This window comes from Ilyonectria robusta (assembly GCF_021365365.1).
Source record: "Ilyonectria robusta strain PMI_751 chromosome Unknown BGZ61scaffold_4, whole genome shotgun sequence".
Classification (NCBI taxonomy): Eukaryota; Fungi; Ascomycota; class Sordariomycetes; order Hypocreales; family Nectriaceae; genus Ilyonectria; species Ilyonectria robusta.
The window spans coordinates 1,173,394-1,196,957 of NW_025764438.1; the positions used below are offsets into that span (position 1 = coordinate 1,173,394).

General features: G+C 53.1%; 5 protein-coding genes across 5 annotated transcripts; 2 read left to right on the forward strand and 3 right to left on the reverse strand.

Moving 5' to 3' along the window:
- Positions 1 to 427: 427 nt before the first annotated feature.
- BGZ61DRAFT_344049 (uncharacterized protein) lies at positions 428 to 4,154 on the forward strand (the record flags this gene model as incomplete). The annotated part of the gene is made up of 3 exons (XM_046239658.1): positions 428 to 852; positions 905 to 2,433; positions 2,482 to 4,154. 3 exons carry the CDS (start codon positions 428 to 430, stop codon positions 4,152 to 4,154), a joined length of 3,627 nt encoding a protein of 1,208 aa, XP_046108419.1.
- A 107-nt stretch (positions 4,155 to 4,261) lies between these two features.
- Positions 4,262 to 5,653, reverse strand: BGZ61DRAFT_383918 (uncharacterized protein; the record flags this gene model as incomplete). Its single annotated transcript, XM_046242691.1, has 2 exons — positions 4,262 to 4,735; positions 4,835 to 5,653. 2 exons carry the CDS (start codon positions 5,651 to 5,653, stop codon positions 4,460 to 4,462), a joined length of 1,095 nt encoding a protein of 364 aa, XP_046108420.1. The 3' UTR covers positions 4,262 to 4,459.
- Positions 5,654 to 9,186: 3,533 nt separating this feature from the next.
- On the reverse strand, positions 9,187 to 9,612 carry BGZ61DRAFT_163735 (uncharacterized protein). The gene has a single exon (XM_046237495.1). The coding sequence runs from the start codon at positions 9,531 to 9,533 to the stop codon at positions 9,312 to 9,314; it is 222 nt and encodes a 73-aa protein (XP_046108421.1). The 5' UTR covers positions 9,534 to 9,612; the 3' UTR covers positions 9,187 to 9,311.
- BGZ61DRAFT_444986 (AIG2-like family-domain-containing protein) lies at positions 9,386 to 10,725 on the reverse strand. The gene is made up of 5 exons (XM_046245018.1): positions 10,563 to 10,725; positions 10,272 to 10,436; positions 10,203 to 10,210; positions 9,724 to 10,150; positions 9,386 to 9,663 (listed from the first exon to the last, which is right to left on the reverse strand). The coding sequence occupies exons 2-5, from the start codon at positions 10,300 to 10,302 to the stop codon at positions 9,626 to 9,628; spliced, it is 504 nt and encodes a 167-aa protein (XP_046108422.1). The 5' UTR covers positions 10,303 to 10,436; positions 10,563 to 10,725; the 3' UTR covers positions 9,386 to 9,625.
- Positions 10,726 to 11,069: 344 nt separating this feature from the next.
- On the forward strand, positions 11,070 to 23,336 carry BGZ61DRAFT_585431 (uncharacterized protein). The gene is made up of 4 exons (XM_046256404.1): positions 11,070 to 11,401; positions 11,490 to 11,647; positions 11,697 to 22,313; positions 22,365 to 23,336. Exons 1-4 carry the CDS (start codon positions 11,347 to 11,349, stop codon positions 23,046 to 23,048), a joined length of 11,514 nt encoding a protein of 3,837 aa, XP_046108423.1. The 5' UTR covers positions 11,070 to 11,346; the 3' UTR covers positions 23,049 to 23,336.
- The last annotated feature ends 228 nt before the right edge of the window (positions 23,337 to 23,564 follow it).

A 23,564-nucleotide genomic window follows, 5' to 3' on the forward strand; every position in this document is an offset into this window, starting at 1 on the left:
GCCATTTTGCCGCACCGGCTGTTTGCGCTGCTCGTGTGTGGTTGTTGGTTCTCACGATGGAGGATCACGGCCTCGGCACTTGGAGTGCGCTGTCTCCGCGGTGCAGCAGAGTCTTTAGAGACTCCGCCCCCGGCTGAGATTCCGTCCGTCATGACCTTTTCTTCTGTCTTGGATTTTTGATTATTGGGTAGCTGGTCGCTCTTCTCTTTCTTGCCTGTGCTCTCGCTCTGTGTTGTCATTTCTTTCACTCGTTTACGCTCTCGTCTCAAAGATGGTTTCCGCCTGGGATATGGTGGCGGAGCGGGTAGCTTCGAATGCTGCGTTCGAGTATGCCGCTGTTGAGCCCGGTACTAGAGAGACCACCAGAGAGACCAACAACAGAGAGACCAACAACAGAGAGACCAACAGAAAGATGACCAACAGAAGGATGACCAACGACAAATACAAGTCACTCCAGACTATCAAAAGTGAGCCCCCCCAAGAGAAACCGATCCCTGGCTGGAAACCCATCTCCCTGTCAACTCCAATCCTCTCCTTCGTCATCTTCATCACCATCCTCCTCGCCGGCGCCATCGAGACTCTCGCCCAGCGAAGCGCAGCACGGGGCGGACTCGCCTTGTCCCCGTCCCTCGACCAAATACCGAAATCCATCAATCTTAGTTATCTCTATGGCCCCACCACCATCGCTGTTCTATACAGCATAATCTGGAGCTGGATCGACCTGGACGCGAAGCGCATGCAGCCGTGGTTTGAGCTGTCCAAGCCCAAGGGCGCCACGGGCGAGGATTCGATCTTTTTGGACTACCAGTACGACTTTGTTGCTTCGGTCCCTTTCAAATCTGCGCGGAGGAAGTAAGAATGAACCCGTCTTGAGTTAGACCGCCATGGGCTGACGATAATCCAGGCACTGGCTTGTCTTCTTTGCAGGGACTTCCATGGTCATTGTTTTCTGGCTACTCACTCCCTTACAGAGTGCTCTAATGGGCACGAGTATTGTTGCCCAGACCGAGCGGGCCACAATAAGCTTACGATCGCAATTACGTCCGTTGCGTGAGCAAGTTGCTCTCATCACCCCCCATTTCCTCACCACGGCCTACGCCATCGAATGGCTTGGCCAGCCGTATCCCCAGTTCGCGACATCCCAGTATGCTTTGCTTCCGTTCTACTTGCAGGATGATCTAGCGCCTGTTTCGGTCGCGTCAAACTGGACGGCTGCAACGACCAAGTTCACAACCGAGCTGAGTTGCTGGCCAGCTGAACATGAGGTAAGCTTTCCCAAGGGAACAATATCCTACGACTTCTTCAACGGTCAAGGATGCAATGCGTCGGTTGAGTTTACCACGTACGGAAATTATTCAATGATTTACGTCGGATATGCACCCAGTGACTACTCGCAGTTTGCTCTGGAGAGTCCCAGTTGTCCCAAGACGGCCAATTCAACCCACCAATTCCTGGCCATTTGGGCTGCTGAAATCGATGGCCCTCGCTTAGACTCAGGAAATCCAGACTTCAACATCACGGCCATCTTCTGCCAACCCAAGTATTACAAACAGCAGGTGCTTGTGACACTGGAATCAGGAGATCTCAGGCCCATAGATGATTCCATTCAGGCTTTATCCCCGCGGGAACTTTTGACCGAGGAGGAATTCAACTCCACCGCGTTCGAATATCTTCTTGCGAATGGAATGTCTGAAAGCGACATCACGAGGGATTATCCCTTCAACAGTGTCACCGAGCAACTCCCGCTTCTCGAAAATGCCACTCTCTCTCGTCCCATCTCCAACATGGTCGGCTTTGCTTTGGCAGGGCAGAGTGCGCCTCTCGTCGACTATTCTTCCCCAGAAAAACTTGCGAGCATTTACCATGATGCTCACCAACACCTGTTTTCTGTTGCCATTGACGACTTGCTCACCAACAGCACAACAATGACCAACCGCACGGCGTCGGTCGACTTTTTCCTCTACGGCGTGGTGGTTAGTAGGGTTTTCGCAACGACTGTTGAATGCCTACTGGGCGTCGTCGCGGTTTTCACTGCTCTTGTACTGTGGTTTAGTCGTACCGCACTGAGCAATTTGCCGAAGAATCCCTCCACTTTGGGGAGATATCTCGACCTCTTTCGACACAGCCCCGAGCTCCTTCATTCATTCCGATCGATGGACAACACCAATGAGAAATACACCGTGGAACAGTTCCGAAAGGACGAATTCCAGCTGTTTTATGATCGCTCCTCGAAGCGTACCAATGTCACTATTAATAAGATCCAGTCAGACGTGCCGAAATCGATTGGGGAGAACCTGAAGCCCCAAAAGGGCTACTACACACCCGTGAAGCCGTGGATTCTGAGGAGATGGACCGGGTCTCTCTTTATTATCGTTCTTGTCGCAGGAATCGCTGGCCTCTCCTACCTGAAACTGCAGGAAAAGAAGCTAGGTGGTAAGCAGCTTTGCAATTGTTGAACGGTATAACGGCTAATCAATCTAGGGCTCCAACGTCCATCTGAAAACTTTGAGGTTTTGCAACTCCTGACAAACTACGTTCCAACGATATTCGCCACCTTGATCGAACCCCTATGGGTCCTCTTGAACAGGATGCTCTGCGTGCTGCAGCCGTTCAAGGATCTCTGGGAAGGGAGCGCACGATCATCCGTCTCGATGGACGCCACGTATACTTCTGTCCCGCCCCAGCTCGTCATGTGGAGGGCCATCAAGTCCCGCCATTTCATTCTCGCCCTGGTATGCCTAATGGCTCTCCTCGCCAACGTGCTTGCCGTTGGCCTTGGTTCCTTGTTCAACGAAGCACCTACAACGGCAACGTACCAAGAGGTTATACAACCAGCTTTCGCGCCCCGGTTTGACAACGATACAATCTACAGTTTTGAGGATTACCTCTTCGACAACAACAACGACGCGCTCAAGTACCAAAACCACTTTTACGTCGCCATGGCCAACATGGTATCTGGAACGGCCTTGCCTCCATGGGTATCCAAGGACTACTTCTTCCAGCGGTATGACCTACCTGACTCTGACAAGACTGCAGTGGGAGATACATACAATGTGACGAGCCGGGGATTCGGACTCAATGGAAATTGCACCGCGGTATCTGCTTTCGAGGTGTCAGCTGACCTGGATTACACATGGCGGGACGGTACTTGCCCAAATCTCATTGAAAGAGCCGCTGGGAGAATGCGAGACTCTTTCCAGCCGGATGGCCAGGAAGGCCCAGCAGGAATCGAGTGCGTCTTCACTGCGAGCGGCTCGACCATTCCTGAAATTTGCGACGTGCCCCTGACCATGGGGTGGGCTCGTTCTGCCAATCTGACCGACGACGACGAGCCGATGGAAGCCAGCTTTGTTCTATGCGAGCCGATCTTTGAGACGGCCATGTTTAACCTCACGATTGACTCTTCCGGGCATGTTCTTTCGTATCAGAAGACAAGCGATCTGGAGACGACCTTGGGTTATGCCGAGTCAAAAGACCACACGGACGTCATGATTGAGAACTACAATCATCAATGGGACTTATACGCACCCGATTGGCACAATGACACGGTGTCACGCGACTGGATGAACTATTTTATATTCCTCTCGACAGGCTCACGGGACGCTTTGGATCCAACATTGTCCACACCTGATCCCGAAGAGCTCAGGCCGGTAGTGGAAGACATGTACCGTCGGCTTTTCCCCATCTTTCTGAGCTTGAATGAGCACTTCCTCGACCACACGAACATGGGCCGGTCCATCACAACCACTCGAAGCACCAGCGAGACCAGAATATTCATGGAAGACATCTCATTCATCATCACCATCGTTATTCTTGGCATGAACACGGTCGTGGCAACGATTTTCTATATCCGCGCCGTTGCATTCGTCTTACCGCGCATGCCGACCACGCTCGGTTCGATCCTGGCGTACATTGCCCCGAGCCGACTCGCAAGTCCTACCCTGGAACAGGAGAAGGACAAGGAAAGTCGGACATTTAGTTTCGGAAGATATATCGGTGTCGATGGGGATGTGCACATTGGTGTTGAGATGGATCCTTATGTTGTCCGCGTAGATCCAGCATCCCTAAGGAGCGGGAATGGCTTTTTCAGTCGGATGCGTACTCGCTTTTCCCCTCCTACGCATGAGCCAGTTAGAAGCGGGCCGTGGATATGAGTGCAGGAATTGTAAAATAGATGAATAGGTAATGGTTATGATACCCAGCCAGAAAGAATTTTAATAACAGCGAGATACTTTAAACAAAGCCAAGGGGCGAGCAGTGGTTAAGCTGGTAGCGAATGTTTATTGAAATGTGTAAAAGTACAGCGAGTCTCGAAAATGAATCGAGCTCGGATCTGAAAGAAAGTAAATATAAATCTGAGAAGATGTCGTTTGACAGTGTCCAAGCCCAATCCTACGCCCCATTTCCCGTACCCTAGATCCCTCCCCAACCCAGAAAGATTTTTTGTCTAGAATGAAATTTATCCACGAATGCGGAGAGAGCGGCGCATCTGCGAAATGCCTCTCTTGGCAGACAGCGCAATGTCAGCGGACTGACCAGGAGTGCAGCTCACGCCGTCGGAAAGAGCCTGGGCCGCAGTCCAAGCACCACTGGCACAGCGCTGGAATGAAGTGCCGCCAATGCAGTTCCACTCGCCCTCGGTAGTGCAGGCAGTACCAGCGGTGAAGGTCTCACCAGAGCTGGAGCCATCACCGGAACCACCACCGGAGACGGGGGTGGAAGTGGCCACAGGAGCCTCGGTAGCAACAGCAGTCGTAGCAACCGGAGCAACGGTGGTAGCAGCTGGGGCCTCAGAGACGGTAGCGGCTGGGGCATCAGAGACGGTGATGAAGACGCCTCCAGGGGCGGTCGCAGAGCTGCCGCTGCCACCGCCATTGGCGGGAGCGGCGGTGGTGGCAGGAGTAGCAGCAGTGGTGGTGGCAGCCGGAGCGTTGGTAGCGGTGGCAGAGCTACCGCCGCCACTGCCAGCTGCGCATCCAGTACCGGTGGGAGCAGCGAAAGCATCAGTAGAGCCATTGAGTTTCTCTACTTCACTTCCAGCGTTGGGGAACTCGACATCGGTATCGGACACAGTGCCGCAGCCGTTGCCGATGTTGGCAGTGAACATATCGGGGAGAGAGCTAAGGTGGTCGGCGGAGCCACCTGAGCCAGTGACGGTGAGAGGAGCGCAGTTCATGTACATTTCGCGGTTGCCGACCTTGTTGAACCAAGTCCAAGCGAGGGTGTAGTTGCCAGAAACGAGCTCCTTCGGGACGGTGAAGTCATAAGTGTAAGGGTCCACGGCGTTGGCGTCGTCTCCAATGTTTCCTGCTTCGCCCTGAGCAGGGCAGCCGCCCTCGATGGACTTGATGACCTTCCAGACGGAGTTCGCGTCGGGTGCAAGGTCTGTGGTAACTGAAATTTGGCAAGATCCACCACCGTGGACGGCAGTACCAACGAAGGAGAGCTTTTGGGTGCTTCCCTGAGCGTAGACATTGCTGGCTCCCTGAGCGTCATAGACGCCATCTCGTTGCTTGCAGGGGAAGTCGGAACCGCTGGCATCGAGGGGCGAGTTGTTCAGGTTGGACTTGCCATAGGGGACGGGGTTGCTGATCATCATGTGGGCACTGGCAACGGAGGCCAGGCCAGCAAGAAGGAACGTCTTGGAGAACATGTTGAAGGATGGTGAAATCTAAACGTTCCAGACGATAGATGTGGTAATTGCAGTGAGATTGTCGTCAAGACAGATGTCGAGTAGAAGTCGACGTGGTGGTATCACAAAAGATGGTAGATAGATAATGCGCCAGGCAATACTGTGAAGTGAGTTCTGAAAGTGAAAAGAAGAAAGGACTAGCCTTTGAAAAAGAGAAGAAGAAGGAATGGAAGGTCGTGAAGACTATCTCACTGAAAGGATGGACTGTGGACTTGAAGGCCTGAAGAACAAAAAAGACGATTGAGGGTGGTGATGGGGACGTCTTATATGGACTGGAATCCATCCCAAGGACTGGACATCGGATGCCCACAGGAGAGACTGACTAGGGTCAAAGAGAAAGGGGAGTCCGACACGAGCTGCAGGAACAAGCGCTATCCCTGGAAGTGAGTGCATCGATTGTCACTGGGGGTGAGCTATAGCCCCTTCAGGACAAGGGAGAGACAAGTTCTGAATACCTGGCCAGTCAGGTACGGGCATCGCCCTTTGACAAAGACGTTTCGAAGCAGCGCGGAAGGCCCAGGGGTATGCGGGTCAAGGACGATGTGCAGCAAACGGCAGGTGATAGGCTGGCTGCATTGTTTCAAGGCGATTTGGTCACCAGTAGTAGTGTGAGCGGGCTTGGTCCAGGACGGCCAGAGCTCAGACGGCGTTCAGACCCCTGGCTAATGCGGACTGCGGAGGCGTTTGCAGGGTCCAGGAAGGATACTGCCGAACAGGACCTGCGGGAGAGGGAGGCGTGGCCTAATTACCCTACCAGCGCAATGGGGGGATGGGGCATGACGGGCTCATGCAGATCTGCCAGGTCCCTGTCGTGCTGGATTGGCCTCCGTGAGCTCTAGTGTAACACCCATTTTTATTCGCTTGCTTGCAAGGCCGTCAGCTTAGCGTAGGCCGCCAATCGTGGCGAAGACCTGAGCGCGGTGTACAAAGAACGGAGGTCGGCACAATGCACAGAGTAGGGCATGAGATCCATGTGGCGTGGTTGGTTCTTGGTGTGCGTTGACATCTGTGGCCAGGATGGCGGCCGCCACTGGCCGCCAATCAGACCCGGCCGAACCGATTACTCGGAATCGGAGTCCGCCATACGGAGTAAATGGAGACAACATGACGGACCTTCATGGGCCTTCATGCGGCCAGTGGCTCGTCCAGGCTTCTCGTGCGCTACCGTGCTAGGGTTGACGGACGGCTTCGCGGCAGGCCCCAGCATTGGGTTCCAGTTCAGTTGCCGTCTCATCCTACCGAGTACTTGCCTTTGTCAGAACAGAACATTGCAGAGGAGACTGACGGGCTGGGATTGCATGTTTGCTCTTGGATCCACGTTTGAGTCAAAGCTGATGCAAATCCTTTGCTATGCCTTTGGCCTTGCCGTATCCGCTCGCCATCGCCATCGCCGGCATACAGCCCCATGACAGTGGAGTCCGATGCCATTCAGGGAATCCATTCAGGGAATCAGGGGTAATAAGCCACGGGACAGGGGTTCAGGGGCTGGCTGGCTGGCTGGGACGGGTCGGGGCAGCCGATCCACTGGATCTGGAATAGTCAAAACTGCCGCCCACCAGTCGTTCGTCGAGATGCTGCCAAGCCTCAGACATTGTCGACTGTGAGACGACACTGGGGTCCAAAGAAGGAAAGTTCTTGACCCGGGGGAAAACATGGCGTGCGTGCCGCGTGTAGGCTGAGTCAATATTCGTGCCGTAGCCGGACGTATGTACGAATGCGTGCAGTTTTTTTTCGCATTGGTCCTGTCGCCGTTCGCGATGGACTGTGGCTCAGATCCGAACAATGCCAGCCACAGTCAATGCTCGCTGGAGACCAGTCGTATTGGCGGGGATATGCTTAGTAGATCTCGGAGACGTCGCTCTGAGCCTACATCTGGACATGGCTTCCTTGGAGGCCTGGCACAATGACACTGGACCACGGGTCTGGGCAACTCCCTATTTTGGGTGCTCAAGGGCTTTTGGCGCCTTGCCGAGGCTGACTGCGTCGGGAGGAGAAGCTGACAGCCTGCGATCCAGATGACGACAAGTATAGCGACTCGTGTTTGTGGTGAAACCGGGCCAGTTTCATAGACGTCCGTTGTCTTTTGGGCTGTCACCTGCCGGAAACAGCCATCCGTTGTTTCCTGGGCGGGTGCAGTGACATCTACGGCGATGGCCACGACCACGACTCGTTAACGCGTTTGTCGCGCCGGCTGTATCACGGCTGCATCGCGGCTTGCAATGGTTGGCGTTGTGATGACAAGAGATCGTGATGGTGGAGTTTGTTTGGTTTGGGTTCCGTGCGTAGCCGCCCGGAGAGGCAACCGACTGACTCCCGCTGACTCTTTTCTCCTGACGTGGCGGGTGGCAGGTGCGCAATTGACCGCCAGTTGCAAGTGCGCAGCGCCTGTAGCGGCCCCCAGCTCGCCAGTTTAGGGAGCTTCCCAGGCAGCCACTCCGGCGCCGCTGGGCCGTTAGCGTCTACTGCTACCGCGATCTTTGGTGCAACCGCCAGGCCATCCAATTGACCTTTGAGAATCACCCCTGTTTGCGCCCTGTGTGACACCGAAATGCTGATATTCCCCGAAGCTGGTTTTTGTTTGGCCGTTTCTGCTCTCTAGGACTTCTGTAGAAGGTAATATCAGCCTAGGTCTGGCCCAGCTGGATTCTACTCCATACCAAGTGTGATCCCAATTCGAAGGGAATTCCTTTTACGGATAGCTCCAATAGTCGCGTGAGAATAGTCGCCTACGTCGGTCCCGACTCTCACCTTCAGCTGCTGACAGGCATCGCAAGACTTTCATCACTTCCTTCCGGCGGCCGCCGCTAGATCGGTGCTGGAGGGATATAGACACCACGCTGTGGCGTGATGGGACGACTCGTCGGACCTGTCGTTCATCCCCGCCGGGGCCAGGAGACCAGATGACGGGCCGATGTGGCAACCCAAGAGCATGAACCAGGATACTTTCGCTGGTGAGGCACGAAAGGAAAGAAAAACGCTCTGTCCACGTACTCCCAGCGATGCTGCATGAAGCCTTGGGTGGAGAGGGCGAGCACCGACCAGCCTTCTGTAGTATTCTTGGTGGAGCTGCGAAGATCTGCCCGACTTTCTTGGCCTCTGACTCTCTGTTTCCCACCTTAGATCAAACATACCATTGACAAGGGCGGCTATAACAAGTACGAGTCGACTGCCACCATGAAACATCGTCCCCGCTTGCGACGTACCCCAGAGAATTTTCCTCGACTCTTTTTGGCCACCTTACGTACGGTCTTGACAGTGGTTCTCAGCCCCATTACAGATAGATTAAACATGCGCTCTGTGCTTTCGTTGTTTGAGATCGACGGTAATCCTGAGGCCAAGGCCAGAGCTCTTTTCTGTAACGAATTATAATTAGACACTCAATGTTGCTTTCATCTTCCTGCAGGATTCGCCGCGACGTTTCTACGGTCGCAGCATTCAAAGCGAATTGCTGACAATCGTAACATTAGCGATGGCGACGACCTGATTCTGCTGCTCAAAGGAAGTGGGCTAGCTCTTCAGGTTTGCGACCCGACACACTAGTCATGTCCCAGTGACAACAATATGCGTGGCGAACTAAAAACCAACCACCACGACGTCTTTCTAGAGTATTCTATACTTTTCACCTGCTTGTGGATAACTTGCTACCGGTCGCTTGGTTTGGAGGGGTACCGTTCTTTGACTGATGGCTGGGCCATTCTTTGACAGATGGTTGGCACGCGCACGATTGGAAACTGTTGGGGCTTGCGGTGACATAAAAAAGTCTTTCATATCTATCTACTCTGCGTGGCAGCTGGCACTTGAAACTTTTGCCTTTTATCCGCTCTATTGGCGTCGTTGACATTTAAACACCCCTCACTGCCAACCCAAGACGGCTTTCTTTCATGCGGTCATATCGGCAACTGACTCATCCGGAGCCGGCGCTTGGAGAGTTGGTCAAACGGAATTGTCAACGATGGCCTTATCCTCGGGGTCTGGGTCAAAAGTATCAGTGAACGTGCTTTAACTGGCGGGGGCAGAGTAAGAGTCCTGACCTTGATCCGATTTCCACTCACCCCGAGTCCAGTAGGCCATCTTCTCGGCGCGGAACTCGGCATAGTCCCATTCCTTCTTCTCCAGACAATCGGGCTGGTTGAAGACGTATACCGACGTCTCTTTGTGCTCATCACCACTGGTAGTGTCGCCATCCTTTTTCACAAGCTTGACCTTGACATTCTCTCTGTTATAGTCTGAACCCTCAAAGTAGTCGAGCTTCTCGATGTTGGCGTCAGTCAGCCCCGTGGCGTAGATGCCCAAAACTGTGTGCCCCTCCTCGGCGATGATGCCAGGATAGTCGGCGTACTGGACGCGATGGCGACAGTATCCATCCAATATGGCTGGCGTAAAGGTGTGCATGTCTTTGATGGCTTGAGGAGGGTTCTTGTCTCCGTAGCAGACACTGAAGAAGACCTCGGGGGCCATCTGCTGTCAGTTAGTACTGCGGTGTCACATAACATGGGGATATGAGTCTTACTAGTGTTCCTGTGAGATGAGTTAGTACAAAAATCCACAAAGCGATACAGTGAGCGAGACTGGGACATACCATAAAAGAAGGCGGTAAACTCTCCACTCATCTTGTTCTCGGATCTGGTGTAGTGGTTCGAACCGGTAAGGTAAACGCTTGAAGCTGAGCCTTATTGCTCTGGAATCAGACCTGAAGTTCGTGGTAGGTGATGATGTAGAAGAAGAGTCCGTCTTAATGAGAAAACTGTGTAGAAATAGGAATCAAAGGCTGTGCAATCAGGGCAGTTCGGGAAATCAAGGTAGTTTAGGCAATCAGGGCAGTTTAGGCATTCAGGGTAGCTTAGGCAATCAGGGTTGTTTAACTGCTTACCTATGATTGGGAAGCTATCCGTGAGGGGGATGAGCGGGATTCGTCTCCACCCGTGGTGTTTGGTGGGGCACTTCAACGTCCTGTACTACGTAGTACGTCCGTTTCTTGATGGCCACGTGAGTGTAAACAACAGGCAGAAGTTTTCAAGGCAGAAATATCTCCTGATACACAGCGAGTTGGAGGCGAACTTATAGGTCTCGCAGACGCCTTCTTTCAGTGATTCGCGGCATCTTTCAGTGATTCGCGGCACTGATAGATGCCTTTGTCTCCTGAAGCGCAATTGGTCCACGATAAGATAAGATAAGATATGAACTCGTGAGTGGAAGCTCCTAGGCAACTCGCACGCATAGAGCCCCACTCAGGCAGCCAGCCTGCAGGGGCTAGTGTCGGAACAATATTCTTACGTCGCCTAGCGCAAGTGGAATTGGCGGCTGCGGTCCCCAGATTCGATGTTCTCTAATTTTCAACGCGAGGCGACCTTCACGTCTACCTGGAAATCCGCCGCGCCGAAGCCCTTGAAATACCAAGGCCACACCTGCATTCACTTCACCCCCCGAACCCAACTTTCGCCATCGACATATCCGAACCGAAAACCACTCCAGTCATCGTCGGCCGAACTATCCCCATCGATTCCCCCGTTTCCGAAGCAGCGCAGGCTTTCGCGACAGCTTCGCGAAGCACTAGCTCTGAAGCTATTCCCCCCGAACGTTAGGGGTCACCACCACGTCGACCCTCCCGCGGATGGAAGGGAGCGTCGCGTCGTGTGGACGCCAATAATGCAGCCATGTCGGGAACCACTATTGACGATGTCGTAAAGCGACTCAGCACACCCGAAATAGGTACGGACACCCAGTCGTTCGCACACCCCACCATGTCTTGTGTCGCAATATCTCCACCGTGGTGTTTCGCTTACTCTGTATTATCCAGATGTCCGGCTCAAGTTGGAAGCCGCAACGACATTGCGTGACAGCTTGGATCACTACACTAGTGGCCCTATTTACCCTCCATTCCTCAAGCGATTAATGCCAATCTTCATAACCATTCTCAGAGGACCATGTACTTTTCAAAGCAACTCACCGGAGCAGGTCAGTCGGATTAAACGATACACATGAGTTGCTATTGACTGGTTTACAGAGACTCCGCAACTGCATCCTCGAAGTTCTCCACCGATTACCTACCGCGCCTGCGTCCCCCGAACCGTTTGAGCAGTACGCCGAAGAGATTGTCGACCTCTTAATGCAACTTGTTCGTACCGATAACGAGGAGAATGCGACGCTATGTGTCAAAATTACATCAGATATCATGCGCCACCAGCACAAGGTGCTCCAGGGCAAGGTCCAACTGTTCCTGTCCCTCATCCAGGAGCTTTTCGAGCAGATGGAAAAGGTGGTCAGGGAGCAACTCGACAATGCATCCTTGACTGCCCCTTCTCAGTCTGGGGGACCTTCAACACCAGGCAGCTCACAAACGAATTTCCAGTCCCCTAGACCAGGATCACCGGTGGCTTCAGTGACGGAGCTTGGTGCTGACCCCCAGCAACAAAACCGACCGCTCTTGAAGGGCATGCAATCTTTCAAGGTTCTCTCCGAATGCCCGATCATTGTCGTCTCGATTTTCCAGATCTACCGAAATACGGTGCAGCAAAATGTACGGAAATTTGTTCCACTCATCCAGAATGTCTTGTGCCTGCAAGCAGCGGCGCAACAACAAGCGCACGCCGATGCTGCTGCGAGAGGGACCATTCACACTGGGGTGAGCCCCGCGATCAAGAACCGGGCGGCGTTCGGCGACTTCATTACGGCGCAAGTTAAAACGATGAGTTTCCTGGCCTATCTTCTCCGACAATACGCATCGCAGCTCAACGACTTCTTGCCACGATTGCCAGACATCGTCCTCAGGCTCCTAAAGGACTGTCCTAGGGAGAAGTCCGGTACCAGGAAAGAGCTGATTGTCGCAATTCGGCACATCATCAACTACAACTTCCGAAAGATCTTCATTCCCAAGATTGACGAATTGTTGGATGAGCGAACACTCACTGGTGATGGGCTGACTGTCCACGAGACTATGCGACCGCTGGCTTACAGTATGCTCGCTGATCTTATCCATCATGTCCGCGAATCTTTGAAGCCTGAGCAAATCCGTAAGACCGTCGAGGTCTACACTCGGAACCTGCAAGACAGCTTCCCCGGGACGAGCTTCCAGACCATGAGCGCCAAGCTCCTCCTGAACATGGCTGAGTGTATTGCCAAATTGCCTAACAAGGCCGATGCACGATACTACCTACTCATGATTCTAAACGCGATCGCCGACAAGTTCGCTTCCATGAACCGAAATTACCCCAACGCCGTGAAGCTCTCGAAGCTCTTCCACGAGCAACTTGCAGCCGGGACTACCGAAACATACCTTGCGGACAAGGATTACCCACCTGACTGGGACGAGACCGACATTTTTACTGCTGTTCCGATCAAAACCACAAATCCCCGCGACAGGGGCGCAGACCCAGTGGTCGACAACAAATTTCTCTTCCGAAACCTGATGACGGGTCTCAAGAACACCTTCTATCAGCTGAGGACGTGTAATGTTGGCACCACGGTTGACCTTCAGAATGCCCCTACGCACTGGCAGGAGGTATCTTACGGGTTCACTGCCGAGGAGGCCAAGGTCATCGTTAAGCTGTTCCGAGAGGGAGCCTACGTCTTCAGATATTACGAGATTGAGAAGCCCGCTGCAGAGTCACAGTACATGTCACCAGTGGAGTACATGGCGAACTTCTACATGGTCTCGAGCAGCAAAGAAGAAAAGGACCTACTCGAGAGCTTTGCGACCGTCTTTCATGCCATCGACCCAGCCACTTTCCATGAGGTTTTCCAGCAGGAGATCCCCCGACTTTACGAAATGATCTTTGAGCATACTGCATTGTTGCACATCCCCCAGTTTTTCCTTGCGAGCGAGGCAACTTCGCCTAGCTTTTGCGGGATGCTGCTCCAATTCCTCATGGAGCGGATAGACCAAGTGGGCTCGGCGGATGTACACAAGTCCTCGATCCTGCTGAGACTCTTCAAGTTGGCATTTATGGCGGTCACGTTGTTTGCTGGTCAGAACGAGCAGGTCTTGTTGCCACATGTTGTCAGCATTGTCACACAATCCATCGAGCTGTCAACAAAGGCTGAGGAGCCTATGAACTACTTCCTCCTGCTGCGCTCACTGTTCCGCAGCATCGGCGGTGGTAAGTTCGAACAGTTGTACAAGCAGATTCTCCCCCTTCTCGAGATGCTCTTGGATGTTCTGAACAACCTCCTCATGGCGGCGCGAAAGCCCGCAGAGCGTGACCTGTATGTAGAGCTCTGCCTCACAGTTCCGGCTCGTCTAAGTCATCTCTTGCCGCACCTGAGCTTCTTGATGCGTCCATTAGTCGTCGCCCTGCGGGCCGGCACGGATCTCGTTGGACAGGGATTGCGAACGCTTGAGCTCTGTGTTGATAACCTCACGGCCGACTACCTCGACCCTATCATGGCGCCCGTGATCGACGAACTGATGACAGCCCTGTTTGACCATCTGAAGCCACATCCCTATAGCCATTTCCATGCTCACACAACAATGAGAATCCTTGGCAAGCTTGGCGGCAGGAACCGCAAATTCATGACTGGTGCTCTGCCACTCGGCTACAAGGAATACGCGGACGACCCTTCAAGCTTCGACCTGAGACTGATCGGTTCAAAGAAAGACCGAGCATTCCCTGCCGAGATGGGTATCGATTCCGCCATCCAGAAGTTGATGGAGGTTCCAAAGTCCGGGAAGAATAACCAGAACCGGCAGTACGATGGGCATTACAAGAAGCAGGCCCTTCACTTGATCAAGTCGCAATTGAAGCTGCGAATCGGATTCGATCAGCTGCCTGAAGATTTCCCCAAACTCCTGCGCCTGCAAGCTCAAGATTTCCTGGCTCGCAAGCTTGATATTAACCTCGCCAGTTTCGAGGTTTCTGATCGAGAGCGGTCAATTCCGAAGAAGGACGGAGAGGATCTGAATGTGAAACGATTACTGAAGGCCATCATGTTTGCCGAGTCGATACCCGAGTTCAAAGAGGAAGCGAACACATTTCTCCACAACATTTGCAAACACTTTGCAATCATTGAAGTCGGCCGTGCTTTGGTTGACCTGAAGAGGACTTTCAGCCCATTCGATCCCTTGGCTGGTGAAGGCCCCTTGCATATCGACACTCGGAATCTTTCAGATGCTATTGTCGAGTGTCTCTCATCGGATCACCCGGATGTGCGCGAGTCAGCCCAAGGCGCTATTCGGGAAATGCACACCTGCATCGCCACCATCTTGGGCTCAGAGACCGGTGTCGGGCGACTTCCATTCTTTGGCCATCTCAGCAGCACATTCTGTCATACCTGTTATGAAGAAGAATGGTTCACCAAGACGGGCGGAAGCTTGGGCATAAACTTCTTGCTTACGGAGCTCGATCTGGGCGATGCCTGGGTAGCATCCAAGCAAACCGAGTTCATCCGGGCGCTCATGTACGTCATCAAGGACATGCCCCAAGACCTCCCAGAGAAAACAAGGTGTCTAGCTCAGACCAGTCTTGAGGTTCTGCTCAAACGCATCACAAAGAACATCAAGAAGGAAGACGCACTGCCGATCCAGCAACAACAAGGCCAGCCTCAGGTAAAGCAGCCTCGCCTCGCCCAGATCTGCATGCAATTCAACAACGAGCTGTCCCACATGAACAAGCACGTCCGCGAGACTGCCAAACGATCTTTGGAACTCATCGCCAAGGCCGCTGGTTGTGAGGTCTGGGAGCTCATCGACCCCTACAAGGATCGGTTCCTGCAGCCCATCTTCGCCAAGCCCCTGCGTGCTCTGCCATTTGCAATTCAGATCGGATACATCAACGCCATGTCGTACCACATGAGCATCAAGAGTGATTGGGTTACTTTTGATGAGAATTTGAACCGGTTGTTGATGGAGTCTTTGGCCTTGGCTGATGCCAGTGACGAATCGCTTGCCAACAAGCCTGCTGAATTCCGCACCCATGAGCACATTGTCAACCTCCGCGTGTCATGCATTGGACTACTCAGCACCGCGATGACTTTCGAGGAATTCGCCAACACTCCGACAAAGGGCAAGATTCTGTCGGTCTTCTTCAAGTGCTTGTACACCGAGTCCAAACCCACCATCACAGCAGCAAACGATGCATTGAAGTCAGTCTTGGCAGTGGATAGGCGACTGCCCAAGGATCTGCTCCAAGGAGGTCTTCGCCCTGTGCTTCAGAGCCTCTCAGACCCGAAACGTCTCAGCACAGCCGGACTCGATAATCTCTCGAGATTGTTGAAGCTACTTACGAGCTACTTTAAAGTCGAGATTGGTGCTCGCCTGCTTGACCAGATTGACTCCATTGTGGACCCAACCACCATGGAGCAAATTTCCTTCACCTTCTTCGACCAACAGCCCCAGATGAGAGTCATCACCGCAATCCTGAACATCTTCCACTTGCTACCTGCCCCAGCTGAAGCATTCAAGGAGCGTCTCATCGATTGCTTCCTTGGCCTGGAAGACAAGCTTCGCAGAACTCAGCTGAGTCCATTCCGCCTCCCGATATATAGGTACCTCAACCGATATCCCAAGGAGATTTGGGCACATCTACTCGGGAAGGTTGAGGACCTCAAGTACGGTCGATTCTTGGCCCAGGTTCTCTGCCACCCGGACAGTAGTCCTCTGCGAGATGTTGCTGTCGAGAATGTGGAGGGCCTGATCAACCGATGCAATGAAGTCATGGCTCAGAATAATGAGGCCAAGTTTGTTGTTATCATCAACACGATCCATATTCTTGACTCCCTCACCCAGTTTTCTGATAGCTGGATGGACAAGAAGGAGAGCATTGCTTGGCTCAAGAACATTGGCAAGATCCTCGAGAACTCTCTCCGACAGCATACCCTGCCAGGCTATCTTCGACTGCCTGCGTACCAGGGTGCTGAACAGGTGATGGCTGTCCTCGTCAAGTCCCTCGAGAGGTCCCCTAAAGACCTTGACGCTCTCTTTAGCTTGATCGAGATGGTCACTGCCGAGGATCTTCGAATGAGCCACGTTCTGCTCTCATACATTTATAATAAGATTATCTGCAGCGATGCTGTGGATTTCTGGAAGGTCACTCTCCTGCGATGTTTGGACGCGTATGCCGGCAAAGTCGTATCGAACAAGACAAAGCACTTCTTGTTGCACTACATTGTCAACCCCATTGTCGCTATGGATGTCATGCGCAACTGGAACAACTCGGACCAGAACAAGACTCCCAGGCTCATGGATCGCGCCGTCATTGACGCTGTGAGCAGTAAGATCTGGAAGGTTCACCCTGAGATGACGATGGATGACCAGAGCCAACCTGGCATTGATCACACTCGGTTCGAGGTGTTGCAACTTTCTGCAATGCTTGTGAAGTACTACCATACCACTCTCCAAGAGGCACGAAAGGACATCATCAAATTCGGCTGGACTTTCATTCGGCTGGATGATGTCATCAACAAGCATGCTGCCTACGTCGTCATTGGCTACTTCATCGCTCACTATGAAACACCCTCTAAGATTGTCACACAGGTCTATCTGTCACTTCTCAAGGCGAACCAAAACGAGGGTCGTGCTTTGGTGACCCAAGCTCTGGAGTTGATTGCGCCGGTCCTGCCCAAGAGGTGTGGAACTGGCCCGAATGAACGCAATGCCCCTTGGGCCGTGGCTCCTCGCCGCATTCTTGCCGACGAAGGACAGAATGTTCAGCAGATGACTAGCATTTTCCACTTTCTCGTTAAGCATCCTGAACTGTTCTTCGAAGCTCGAGACAAGTACATCATGTTGATCATTAGCTCCTTGCGAAAGGTCGCCGCTCCCCAAAATGCTTCCCACGAGAGTAAGAGGCTCGCTCTTAACATGATGTGGCTTATTTGGACGTGGGAAGAATGGCGGGTCGAAGGGCGAAAGTCGCCTCACGTCAAGTCTCGGTCGCTCTCTGAATCTCCCAACACGAAGAAGAGAAAGCTTGAGAGCGACATCCCAACCTCGTCTCCCCCTGTGCCGAGACAGATGGAACGAGCCGAGTACCAGATTCCTCCTGGCTTCCGGCAGAAGATGATCAAGTACCTCATAGAGTTTATCGCACAACTCAACGAACGATATGTCCTGCCCTCCGCCAAACCCCGAGACCAGGCGATTTCACCTATCCCTTCTCCCCCCCCTGTTGTGACGGAGCTTTGCAAGAAGGCCATGGCACTTCTTCACAACCTGGTCCAGCCTCAGTACTGGGGTGACCTGGACCTGGACCTGTTCCCCAACGTGACCGATGTCATTTTGGCCAGCGAGAAAACGCAGAACATTCTCAATGCTGACCCTACCGACAAGGAGAAGTACGACGAAAAGTTCCTCACCAACATCATCAACACTCTTCAAGTTGTGCGAATTATTTTGAACTCCAAGTCGGACGACTGGATCCAGAAGAATATGCCCGCAATCCAGAAGGTGCTTGAAAAGTGCCTCAAGTCGGAGAATCCTGAGATTCAGGATTGTCTACACCTTTCTGATAAGAAGTACGACGAAAATCGTGATCTTCGATCTATCATCAAGCGCGTCCTCGACTCCGTACCAGATGACACTCCCATGGAAGACGGCGATGCTGAAGGTGAAGCTGAGGCGCAAACCTCGGAGATCGTTGCCTATCTCTCACAGCTTGCCACGGAGGCCATGAATGGGAATAATTACGTATCAGGTGTCAACATGCTTTGGTCCCTTGGGAACCGCAAGCCGACTGTCATTGACCAGCACATTCTGTCGCTCATGAAAGCTCTTCAGAGCAAGCACGCGCGAGAGCATGTACAGCACTACAATGCTGTTGCAAACCAGGCTGCAGGCATGAACCCGCGAACGCAGGACCCTGCCACCCCGACAGGAGAAATGTCAGCCTACGACTTGGACATCCAGACCAAACTCATGATCAAGGAAATTCAGGTTGTGGCATTGAGGATGGAAGTCCTAGGCGACAACAGACGGCCTTTCCTCAGTGTCCTCGCAACCTTGGTGGAGAAATCTATGCACATAGAACTGTGCGAAGAAATCCTCAGCATGGTTGAAGGTTGGGTGTTCCGTTCTGAAGGAACTTGGCCTACTCTCAAGGAGAAGACCGCAGTTCTCCATAAGATGCTGTCATTTGAGCACCGCCAGGATTCTACCATGCTCTCCAAGTTCCTCGACCTGGTCATCCGAATCTACGAGGATCCCAAGATTACTCGCACGGAGCTAACAGTTCGCATGGAACATGCGTTCCTTATCGGAACTCGGGCGGCTGACGTCGACATGCGCAACCGCTTCATGGCCATTTTCGACAAGAGTTTGTCCAAGTCTGCCAGTGCTCGCCTCTCCTACATCCTGACTTCACAGAACTGGGATACTCTGGCCGACTCGTACTGGCTTGCGCAAGCCTCCCAACTGTTGCTCGGCGCAGTGGAGACCAATGCTACCATCCAACTTCATCAGGACGACTTCAAGACGATGCCACTCTCTCGATTGTTAACCGTTTTCACGAAAGAAAAAGAGGCCAGGGAACCGTCTATCATGACCGACGACAAGTATGAGGCCTTGATGGCAACCCATCGACGATTCATGACGGAAGTTGGCGATGTCAAGGTTCGGGACATCATCGACCCTTTGATGCAGCTTCAGCACATCGACTCTCAACTGGCCCATCAGCTTTGGGTGACTCTCTTCCCAATTTATTGGTCTGCTACAGCTCGGGATGATCGAATTGATTTGGAACGTGGAATGGTTGCACTCCTTACTAAGGACTACCACAGTCGCCAGATCGATAAGCGCCCCAACGTCGTCCAGTCCCTTATTGAGGGCGCTGCGAGGACCTGGCCAGAGTGCAAGCTGCCCCCGCACGTTCTCAAGTTTGAGGCTAAGACCTACGATGCTTGGTACACTGCATTGGTTCAGCTTGAGAACGCTGCCATTAGGCCTGAGGCCGAATCGGCGACAGTGCGTGAGAGCAACCTCGACGCCCTCGTGGAGTTGTACGCATCGCTCTCAGAGGATGACTTGTTCTACGGTACCTGGCGACGTCGTTGTCAATTCGTGGAAACCAACGCTGCTCTCTCTTACGAGCAAAACGGCATGTGGGATAAGGCCCAGAAGCTGTACGAAAATGCGCAGATCAAGGCTAGGACCGGCGTCATTCCATTTTCGCAAGCTGAATACATGCTATGGGAGGACCACTGGGTGCTATGCGCGCAGAAGCTCCAGCAATGGGAGATTCTCCAAGACTTTGCCAAGCATGAAAACTTCCAGGATCTGCTCCTGGAGTGCGCTTGGAGGAACACGGACATGTGGCAAGAGGAACAGCATCGCGAGGCTCTCGACAACATCATCAAGGGTGTGATGGATGCCCCAACCCCTCGACGCGCTTTCTTCCAGGCTTTCATGTCTCTGCTCAAGTTCCACAATCAACAAGAGGCTGGAACCGAGTTTGCCCGTGTGTGTGATGAGGCTATTCAGTTGTCAATCAGGAAATGGCATCAGCTTCCAACACGATTGACCAATGCCCATATCCCGTTGCTGCAGAACTTCCAGCAGTTGGTAGAGTTGCATGACGCCAGTGTGATTTGCCAGAGTCTCGCCAACACCAATCAGTCCAACTTGGATGTCAAGTCTGGTGAGCTGAAGCTTCTCTTGGGTGCCTGGCGTGACCGATTGCCCAATGTTTGGGATGACATTACGGCTTGGCAGGATTTGGTCACCTGGAGACAACACATCTTCAGTCTGATCAACCAGACCTACCTGCAGTTGCTTCCTCAGCAAGGCCAGCAAGCTGCTGGTGGGGCTTCTTCCTTTGCCTACCGTGGATACCATGAGACAGCTTGGATCATCAACCGATTTGCTCACGTGGCCCGCAAGCACAGCCTACCAGAGGTCTGTATCAGCCAACTGAGCCGAATCTACACTCTGCCCAACATTGAGATCCAGGAGGCCTTCTTGAAGCTACGCGAGCAAGCCAAGTGCCACTACGAGAACCCCGAGGAACTCACTAGTGGTTTGGATGTTATCAACAATACCAACCTCAACTACTTCAGCCCACAGCAGAAGGCCGAATTCTACACGCTGAAGGGAATGTTCCTTGAGAAGCTCAAGCAAAAGGACGAAGCCGACTCGGCTTACGGCACTGCCTTGTTCTTCGATATCGGCGCAGCCAAGGCATGGGCCGAGTGGGGTTACTTCAATGACCGCAAGTTCAAGGATGAACCCACCGACCTGAATGCAGCGAGACAGGCACTGACGTCGTACCTCCAAGCCGCGGGAAGTTACAAGAATGCCAAGACCCGCAAGCTCTTGGCCCGAATCCTCTGGCTCTTGAGCTTGGATGATGCTAAGGGCAGCATCGCAGCGGGCTTCGATGATTTCAAGGGTGAGACGCCAGTGTGGTACTGGATCACATTCATTCCTCAGCTTCTTACTGGCCTCGGCCACAAGGAAGCTCCTCGGGTGTACCAGATCCTCTTGAAGATTGCAAAGTCGTATCCCCAGGCCCTGTACTTCCAGCTCCGCACCAACCGTGAGGATATGCTCGTCATCAAGAAGAACCAAGAGGCCAAGGAGAGGGCGCGACAACGTGCGCAGTCGACTACATCCAGTGGAAAGCCGAGCGCTTCTCCTTCTTTGACCAAGCAGGAGGCTCCCAAGCCCGAGTCTCGACCAGGCACTGCCAACGCAGAGAGTGCCCAAATCAAGACCGAAGGCAACGACGGCGCCGCTGCAACAGCCGTGGCTAATGGCCAGGACCCGACAAAGCCACAGCAGCCTCAGAAGAAGCCCCCGTGGGAGCTTACTGAAGAGATCATGTCGGTGCTCAAGACGGCGTTCCCTCTCCTGGCTCTATCGATGGAGACTATGGTTGATCAAATCCAGAAGCATTTTAAGTGTCCTCCTGATGAAGATGCTTACCGACTCATCGTTGCTCTCTTGAACGATGCGCTTGCATACGTCAGCCGCACGCCTGCCTCATTTGCGAAGAACGTGAAGCTGCCGGCTGCTACCGAAACTAATATTACCCGGTTCGCTGAGACGATACTTCCGAATCACATTAAGAAGTCTTTCGAGGCCGACTTTGTCGACGTTAAGCCAACCATGTACGAGTATATTCACAAGTTGCGACGCTGGCGGAACAAGTTTGAGGAGAAGTTGGATCGACGTGTTACTCGCACTTCCCTCGAGAATTTCTCTCCCCACCTGAGCGAGTTCCGGTACCAGAAGTTTGACGAGGTTGAGATCCCCGGCCAGTACCTGCAACACAAGGATAAGAACCAGGACTTCATCCGAATTGAGCGCTTCCTGCCTAATGTCGATCTCATCCGATCCATCAGTGCCTCTTACCGCAGACTCAAAATGCGTGGCCACGACGGAAGCGTTCACTCTTGGGCGGTCCAACACCCGGCAGCTCGACACTGTCGACGAGAAGAGCGCATTCTGCAGCTTTTCCGACAGCTCAACCAGACGCTCGGCCGCAAGAAGGAGAGCCGACGCCGTGACCTCCAGTTTACGCTGCCGTTGATGGTCCCCTTGGCGCCACACATAAGAATTGTGCAAGAGGACACTTCCTACATTACCTTGCAGGGCGTATATGAAGATCACTGCCGACGCATGGGCATGTCAAAGGACGACCCAGTCCTGTTCACAATGGAGAAGCTGCGCGGTGCGCTCGAGAGCAAGAGCTCGGTAAGTTACCTCGCCCTGATTCCCGTGCCAACAGCGACTAACATGATGCAGAACAAGCCTGAGCAGACTGCCACAGCCCGGTTGGAGGTCTTCAACGCGATCCAAGAGAAATGGGTTCCCTCGACACTGGCTTTGGAGTACTTCCAGAAGGTGTTCCCACAGTTCTCAGAGTTCTGGCTCTTCCGACGCCAGTTCTCATACCAGCTGTCAGCGTTGACATTCATGACGTATATTCTTTACATGCACAACCGCTACCCGCAGAAGATCAACATTGCTCGTGGGTCGGGTAATATCTGGGGATCGGAGTTGATGTCGTATATGAGCGCATCGAAGCCCTTCTTCCACAACCCAGAGCCGGTGCCGTTCCGTTTGACGCCCAACTTGCAGACGCTCATGGGACCACTGGCAACGGAAGGTATCTTTGCGTGCTCCTTGATGGCAATTGCACGATGCTTGACGGAGCCAGAGCACGAGCTAGAGCACGCCCTGACACTGTTTGTGCGTGATGAGATGATCTTCTGGTTCACCAGCAGCCACCGTGTTGGAATGTCGGAGAGCCAGCTCCGGGAGTCTGTTCAAGTCAACAGCGACTCAATTGTCAAGCGGGCAATTAGCCTGGCCCACAGCCCCGTTGGAAACCTACCAGCGAACCAGACTGTCATCGACTCGATTGCTAAGGCGGTGAACCCAATGAACCTGGCGCAGTGTGACGCCTTGTGGATGCCTTACCTGTAAGACGAGGGAGGCCAGGGTGTAGGCAAGGAATATGATGTGTGGCGGAGAGAGGCTAGGAGAGATTTGTGAGGCGGTAGTTATTGGACTTTGAGCAAGGCGTTATGGTATCAAGGCAGATGTATGATATGGCGGATACGTGGCGGGAAGGATGACAACAGTTTGCATGCGAGAGGACCAGCTGGGATTGGTTGACTGGACGATGCAGCATTTATTATTGCACTGTAATTAATACCAAAGGCTCCAAGATGTTTCTTTTTTATGAAGTGTTCGTGTTGGCTGTTGGATATTGTGATGATAGATACGAATTGCTGTTCAATTCCAGGACCCCGCTCGACGATAGACATTGTGCCGCGTGCCTCGGCTCGGCTACACAGGCGGCTACACAGGCGGCTACACACAATGACAACTTTGGCTGCGAGTTCGCGCCGATCAGCGGTGGGTGGGATTGGGGAATTAAGCGTCACACCAGAAACGCCATGTCTCGGATGGATTGAACCCCGCACTGTTGGCCACGAG